This window comes from Barbatula barbatula (assembly GCF_947034865.1).
Source record: "Barbatula barbatula genome assembly, chromosome: 20".
NCBI classification, from domain to species: Eukaryota; Metazoa; Chordata; class Actinopteri; order Cypriniformes; family Nemacheilidae; genus Barbatula; species Barbatula barbatula.
This window is the reverse complement of record NC_136783.1, coordinates 15,556,413-15,564,605: the sequence shown is the minus strand read 5'-3', so window position 1 is coordinate 15,564,605 and position 8,193 is coordinate 15,556,413. Positions and strand designations below refer to the sequence as shown.

Below are 8,193 nucleotides of genomic sequence, written 5' to 3'. Positions count from 1 at the left end.
AGCATTTACTGTGCAAACAGCAGCATCCTGGTCATGCAGCCTTACGACTTTAATTTGTGTGTTAGCCAACTCCACCTTTTAAGTAAATTGTGTTATCCATTCTCATGATTATATTTACAACAGCCAGGGTATGTTATCCATCTTTATAGCCTTATCGACAAATCACCACTTACATCAACATAACCGGACATATGCATCCAGTCATCACTCCTTCCACAATGTCATTTGCATGTGTTATTTTTTTGTGGTTTTCCTTTCTCTGCTTTGGAACAGTGTTATCTCAATCCCTAACAATGTTAACAAGCCAGTACACTAAAATAAAAGTTTTATATTTTACATCATCCATTGCCAATAAATTGTTATTTCATTAGGCATACAAATTAGAGCTAAAAAAAACATCAAGCTGTGTGTGGTGTGTTGTCACAGCAGTCACCTGCACCAGGTGGAATGACACTGGTCCCCACCCTTCAGAGAACACAAGATGCAAATGATCACGTATCAGGTTCTGAGTCACTCTGTGTGAGGAAAGACAGCTGATAGTTCGTTGCTTCTCTCAGCTACTGACTACAAGCTATAATGGCTGGAAATACGTTCCTAGTAAAATCCAATGTCCAGCACGAAACCTCGGATTCCATGACAGAAATGCCAATAGCATATCTTCTCGGAGTACATGTTGACATGCAGCTCCTGGGCAAACTGACAGTGTCTGTAGCTACCATGCTACTCATCACCTTGGTTTTCAGATTCTACCACACCAGGGCACGAAACAGACGAAGAGGACAAAGGGGTGGACAGGTAACCGAGGGAGGATACAACGCACGCGATAATGATCAAGAACCACAAAGTGAAGCGGCAAAGGATGAGTCCAAGGAAAAACAGTCTTCAGAGATACCTTTACAAGAAAGCCCTAAAAAGGCAAACAGTGCATTTGAAAAAGTCCAACCTGAATCTACGGAGTTGGGCGGTTGTGCAAAGGAGAAAAGGTCCTCAGTGGAGCCTTCAAAAGAACAACTTACAAATGGCAAAGTTAAAAAAGCCCAGACTGAAACTGTGGATTTGGACATTTGTGCCAAGGAGAAAATTTCATCAGAGACGCCTGTACAGGAATGCTTTAAAAATGCCAATGGTGAAGTTGAAAGAAGCCAACTGGAAACAATGAACTTGGAGAGTTTTCCAAAAGAGAAAGATGCCGGAGGCAGCAACAAAATAGAGGATGTGTGTACAACAGTGGATCAAACAAATCATAAGGTAAATAATGGCAAACTCAAGTTGACCATACCAACTCCTGATGGAATTGAAAAAGGTCCAGAAAGTCCAAATGGCCGGCGATCCCCATGCATGTTAAAGAAGCTGGATGGTGGTACGGGTGTTGGCAGGGAACTGAGGCAAGACCTTGGTCATGAGGGCATGTTCTCCAGTTTTAAATCAAAGGCAGAAATCAAAGTGGAGAATGCTGATCTAATCTTGGATGGGCCAGGTAACACAACAGGAGTCCAAGGAAAGATCTACAATTACTACATAGAATCCTCCTCTCATTTTATCTCAGATATAAGCCCTGTTCAGTCCAGGTCTTTCAGTCCGGTCTATGGTCAAACTGAAAAGAGCAATTTGTTTAAATCCCAATCGCTGGATTTACCCAAATTCAAGGAACGTTCTCGAACTCCAAGTCCACAACCTTCACGTTTCATTATTAAAAATCTTGAAATTACTCCAAAATTTACAAATGAGCCTCCTCCTGTCTTCAAACCAGAATGTGCCAGATCCAGCAGGCATGTAGTCATCCGTCAAGACAGCTACCTTACCGCTGCTGACTCCGAGCTTCCAATGCCAGTCTCCACACACATAAATCGCAGGTATTCTCCTGTACAATTAAACGACAGTCATGTAAGGTCACAAGACTCTGATATTGCAAACATAGATTCACCTGCGGAACCTCAAGTAGAAACTGTTGCTGGGGCAAAATTTCTACACCTTCCAGAAAACATAGGGAATGCAGAACTTGAGAGCTTAGCAGGGAAACTGGATTTAGGCAACTGTATGGAGGCATTAGTGCTTGCAAAAAAACACGGTCACGCCGCCCTTCAGCAGGCTGCACTCCGGGTCATGTCTGATAATTACCTTCAGGTCCTCAGAGACCCAGCTCTCTTCGGCAGGCTGAAAGCAGGGGAGCGTGATCACATCCAAACACAGCGCATGACAGGAAGGAAGTGGTTGGTGGTTGCAGATATGGACTCAGACTGGAGACGTCAATCAACGGTTTCAGTGTCAGAATCAGTTAAGACATCTTGTGGAATCTATTGCTATGATGACTTTAAGGACATGTGGCACCTTCACTGCCACATTCCCCAGGAAGTCCTATCTAAAGGTTGTGCCATGTGTACCCTGGATAACTACCTGTTCATCACTGTGGGATTCCAAGGCCTAAACCGTCCTTCGAAGAAGGTGTACTGTTACAATCCAGTGACTTCAATTTGGAGTGAAATAAGCCCCATGAACGAGGCAAGGCCGCACTGCAAACTTGTCGCACTGCAGGGCCATCTTTACGCCATTGGAGGAGAATGCCTCTCATCAGTTGAGCGCTACGACCCCAGGACTAACAGATGGACCTTTGTTGCACCCCTTCCTAATGAGACTTTCGCTGTAGCTCACCAAGCCACGGCTTGCAACGGTGAACTGTTTGTGGCAGGAGGTACACTGAGATACACTCTCCTGAGATACAATCCTAAGACCAACATGTGGCGAGAAAGCATGATTGTGGGCAGTAAAGACCGGACTGCAGAAATGGTGGCAGTGAGAAACTTTCTGTACCGCTTCGACATCAGTGCTCTTGGAATCAGTGTGTATCGCTACCATGCAATGGCCCGGATATGGTATGAATGTTCTTCAATACGTATCCCCCACTGCACCGCCTTTCAGTGTGTGACCATAGACAACATTATCTACTGTGTAAGCCGACAATTCACCTTGAGGTTCCTTGCAGATGAGGTATCTCCAAGCTTTGTGGCAAAGGATTTGAAAGTGCTCAACCCAGTAAGAGGCATTTTGTTTCCCTTGGTCCTAGTGCTGCCCGACAGTACCACGCCACAAACTCGGGTTTAACCAAGGTCAAGAAATAGGCAGCCTGGTAAGAGACAAACACTTAGTTTTGTTATTGTCGGGATCATATAAAGTGCATGTTTGTGGAATGTGCTGCTTAATTGGTGGCAAATGAGATGAAATATCAAGGCTATTACATCCATTTGTTCTACAGCTATATCACAATTACACAGCACTTACCGATAAATAAATCTGCAGTCTCAGTGGAAGCCATTTGTTTGTTTGGGCCCTGCCTCCGTTCTGAGGTTTAAATCAACCTTTAAATCTTGTAAATGTTTTGTGCAAGTGCTTAAAATGTTTTACTCAATATATTGCTTTGAAACGCCACGTGGAAAATGTTAAACAATCAATACTGTATGTGGAATAAAGCGTGCCGCAAAAGCGGTGCAGACATCATAAACAACATGAATGGTTGCCATTCCAACAATTTATGTAAGCTAGCTAATTATATTCATAGCATATTCTTTGCATATTTTAAGTTATATTTCTTTGCATTGTATGTGATTGAACTTGCTAGTTCAGAGAATGTAATCTTAATCTTTTGTATTGTATTTTCCTGCCATTTTCACAAATCATGCTATCTTGTCATGAGAATAGGATTTATTTTTTCGATCAATGGTTTCATCCATGAATCATCTCTGATTTATAAAAGCATCTTTAAGTCAACACTGTCCTTACTAATGGAACTTTCCATGCGTTTTTACATAACAGAAGCACTTTGGGGAACGCAGAGGAAGAGTTTATGATCTCTCTCTCTCTCTCTCTCTTTCTGTGTGTATGACATTAAACATTATAGCGCAAACTAATGACTTAATGGATGAGAAAAGAAACAAATGATTTGCCTCTTCATCTCTGTCTCAATCTTCTGAAAGACTGGGAATAAAATTCTCTTCATCTATTATAACTGAGTCTTGGTTCTTGTGTTAGGTTTTCAATAAGTAATGAGTTCTGACAAATGTGTGGTTGCAGCAAAGAGGCGTTTGTGTGACCAGGACCTTAATTAATTCCAAATGCAATTATGTTGTTTAAGAAAAAGCAATCATCTAATCAATTTATGTTAATGAAAATATACAATGCAATCAGAAACAAATGCATATGCATGCATGATCAAAGAATGAACACATAAAGTGTTTCAAAGAAATGTGCCTTGACTACTCTAAGTGTAACTCTAGCACCATCAAGTGGGGCAAATATCACACACCGACAGAATCCCAATGAGCTAAGTGCAAAAATAAAAGCCACACAAAACCTCGTTGACATAAATGCAGAAAGACACATTGACACAGTCGGAATGTTGCAAAGACTAGCAGAGTTCTGGGATTCGCAAGCGAAACCTACACAGCAGGAAAAGTGTGAACACAGATGGCAGAATGTCAAATGAATGCATCCGATTCCTAGTAATTAAACACTTTGATTCAGCATAATTAAACACTTAATGGGATGGGAGCTAGGAAAGTCCCCTTAGAGCATGTCAATGACTCGGCTGTCCCTGATGTGCATTTACACTGCGGTCAACCCAAACTGTTGATTCTACTGTACCTGCAATGCTTTTCTTGTGAAGCTTCAGACCTGTGTGAAAACTAAATTTTGCAGGTAATTTTTTGAGGAATTGGTGAGCATGCCATAGTGTCTCACACATTGCATTTGAAGGCAGAAGAAAAGAGACACTAACATGATAAAAAAATGTAAAGCTCTTGTACATTCAAAGTTAAAGGGACGGTTGACCCAAAATACAAATTTTGTCATCATTACTACTGACCTCGAGTTGATCCAAATTTGAATTTGTAAATGTCTTTGTTCTGCTGAGCACAGAGAAAGATGTTTAGAACAATGCTTGTAAACAAACAGTTCTTGGCCATTGACCATAATGACTTGGAAACGAGTAAATGAAGATCATTTCTGGGTGAACTGTTCCTTTAAACCATGATTGTTAATGCAGTACAATTAATACAGTTTAAAAGTCACACAATTTTGGATATAAAAACTCTGGGATTCAAATATAAACACATAAACACATGTTAAAGGAATCAGAACAATTTAAGAATTGCAAATCAAATTAAACAAGAAAAGTATTGGCTTTAGGTACTTTAAATAAAACACACAATTTTTTTAAACAATTATGCATTGTGAAACACCACGTGTTGTGATTGGATTCTCATTAAACTTGACGTAAGCTCAAGTGCTGTCACTAAACCAATAGTTTACTAAGCAAGACATCTTTGACTTAAATGTTTAAAATATCAGTTTCAATGAAATGCAAAAAAAAAGCATTCTTGCTCTTGTTTTATTTTTATTTCATCACACTATGTTATAAAAAGACTCAATATTTGCTCCCTGATTAAATATGTTTTGTGTGTTACTACTGAAGGTGGCGAGATCATGTGCAAGGGTCAAAGTGGCCTGGCTAGATTACTGGAGATCTGCCTGCAGGGTCTGAGACTCTGTGCCAGGTTCTCATTGTTATGGTTGGCAGGGAGCTGACTCCCGGAGAAGCGCTTGGATGCGACAATGTGGCGAGAGTGACAGAAGGCACTGATGGGGTGCAAAGGGTATGAAGCCTTATACATGCTCAGTGTGGGCACAACTGCCCGCTGGTCTTCCTTCTGAGCTCGCAATGTTGTTTCTACCAGACCAAAGTTTGTAGGAGGGCCTGTTTGACAGGAGCAGAAGAGAAGCACAAAAGAAAACAGGAAAATGCACAAATATGTTACTTCACTTTAATCGATGGTTTAAACCATGTTGCTATGTTGTTACATATTGTATAGTTTTAGATATAGTTGTCTCTATGCACATTCAAAGAAAAGATTAATTAGCTCATATTACATCACCCACTGATGATTAAAACACTCTCGTCTGTGCTTCAACAGACAATAATATAAAGATAACCAAAGTGATATTCACAATGCTTTATAGGGATCTTCTCCAACATTATTTAAAAAACTGGACTGGACTTTATTAAAATCCACAGACAACCATCTGGAGTGAAAATAATTCTTAATACCTCGGACGGGGTGATCTGACCTCTCTGGGACCCAGGCCAGTTTGTCAGAGTACCAAGAGCGCAGAGTTGGCAGAGTGGATGAGGTCTGTCGTCCATAAGACTCATCATACAGTGACACCAGGTAGTCGGAGGCGGGAACACCATGATGAGAGAGCAGAAGCCTTGTGGGAATACCCTGAAGCATGGAATAAACTCATAAATATTCATTTTGTTAGATGTGGACTAAACTGATATTTACATAGCACTAAAGTGTATTAAATATAAAAAGTGTGCACAAAAGATCATCATTCAAATGAAAAGGTATCAGAAAGCTAATGTCAAACTCTTTATTTCACATGAAGAATAAAAAACACTCATTTGTGTATACAAAATGTGTTAACTGTCCATGTGTAAAGCAGTAATAACATATATAATGCTTGTCACATCATATAAAATGCCAAGATGTATACATCTGATGCTGGTACAATGATGCATTTCCAGATACTTGAGTAGCATGTAACAAAGCCTTGTTTCCCGATACTCGTGTCAAAGACAGCACATGACATTGAAGTACCGTTAGAGCATGTGTGTTTTGAAATAAACATCACTGTGTTTATGTTTTCGTCAAAAGCAGAGCAAATTACGATTTCTTTCATGTTAAAACGAACACGTAGCCGTTAGCAGCACTGAGCTGTACATGTAAACACGCTCAGTGCATGGCTTTTCATTGGCTTTCCTTACATGGTCTTAGGTCTTACATTGTGATAGATTTGTCTCAAACCTCTGATCTGCGAAAAGCGTTTCTCCTCACAACAACATCAGGCCTGTGCATCAAGTTAGGCGTGAAGTCCAGCCTGTGGGTACTGTTTGCTGTCTTGCATTCACGTGTGAACTGCCAAAGAAAGACACACACACATTTTATTTCCTTACGAAGATTTATTTACTTTTACTGATCTAATGATATTTTCTGTCCCCCAAGTGGACCCTTGAACCCAATCTTCACATGGAAAAGCTGCAATCTGTACCTTTTACCTCATCGCCATGTTTGTTTGAAACATAAATTGCAGGTCAATATAGGTCAAACCATCATACATGCACCCAGATGAGAACGGCAGAACCAGTCAAGTCATCTCACACTTCTTTATCGACCGCTTTTCTTCCATAGCTCTTTGGTCTCTCCCTGACTAGGCAACTGCAGCATCAGTCCCATTTGTCTGCCTCCAGTCTGTGCTGACCAAGCCGATCAGCAGCACTAATCGCTTTTGCATAGATCTGAGCACGGTCTGGGTAACTGCATCAATTTAAAGGCTTTAAACATTGCATACTGGAAAGCTTTTAAGTCTTGTGTTAACTTCTGACATTACGAACTAAGAATTGTTTTTTAACCTGCATTATAAATCTACATTAATAAAAGCTGTAATATCATTGTTGATCACTAAGTAAAAAACACATAGAATTTCAAGTAAATTCAATCAAGTAAGGGATTATTCAGAATTTTAACCCCTTCAGACCCTGCGTCCATTGGAATGGACATCATGGTTTCTTGTCCATTAAGGGAAATAATCTGGAGTTTGTTAGTTTACAAATTTGTATTAAGAAACGTTTTGATGAAAAAATGCTTATTTTTAAACATTTTAAAGAGCTCAAGAGGTTAACATTGTATTTTAAATAATACTGATGTTAAGAGGTTATCTTTCAATAAAACAATACCTACTTGTAATATCTGCTCCACCCAATTACCAATGAGTACTTTCTTCCCATACTTTTGCTCTACTCTCCAACCGGGTTGGGTCCATTTATCATAAAGCTTTTCCATTGCATACCATATACAGTTACATCAAGAGCACCACTTAAAGTTCTGTAGCTCTTGGTCTGAAAACCTCCAGTATGGTTAGACACTCGCATATCATGTAGGTCACGAGCACCGATCATCATCAAAGAAGGAGAAAGGTAAGAGTTTTGTTGCCATGGATACACCAAACACTTGTGTTGGCACCATGGGAGCAGCTGCAGCAAAAGTAGTTTCCGATTCCCTTAGACGTACCATGCAAATACTGACTAAAGCTGAATGATGATAATTAGCCGCACTTGTAGCGCCAAAGGAGACACTGCAGTCT

General features: G+C 40.2%; 2 protein-coding genes across 2 annotated transcripts; one reads left to right on the top strand and one right to left on the bottom strand.

Annotated features, from left to right (window-relative positions):
• The first annotated feature begins 518 nt into the window (after window positions 1-518).
• klhdc7a (kelch domain containing 7A) lies at window positions 519-3,992 on the top strand. Its single transcript, XM_079483969.1, has one exon. It carries the CDS (start codon window positions 577-579, stop codon window positions 3,097-3,099), a length of 2,523 nt encoding a protein of 840 aa, XP_079340095.1. The 5' UTR covers window positions 519-576; the 3' UTR covers window positions 3,100-3,992.
• Window positions 3,993-5,486: 1,494 nt separating this feature from the next.
• On the bottom strand, window positions 5,487-8,160 carry cfap107 (cilia and flagella associated protein 107; the record flags this gene model as incomplete). Its single annotated transcript, XM_079483553.1, has 4 exons — window positions 7,791-8,160; window positions 6,858-6,968; window positions 6,098-6,272; window positions 5,487-5,746 (listed from the first exon to the last, which is right to left on the bottom strand). Exons 1-4 carry the CDS (start codon window positions 7,890-7,892, stop codon window positions 5,487-5,489), a joined length of 648 nt encoding a protein of 215 aa, XP_079339679.1. The 5' UTR covers window positions 7,893-8,160.
• Window positions 8,161-8,193: the final 33 nt, after the last annotated feature.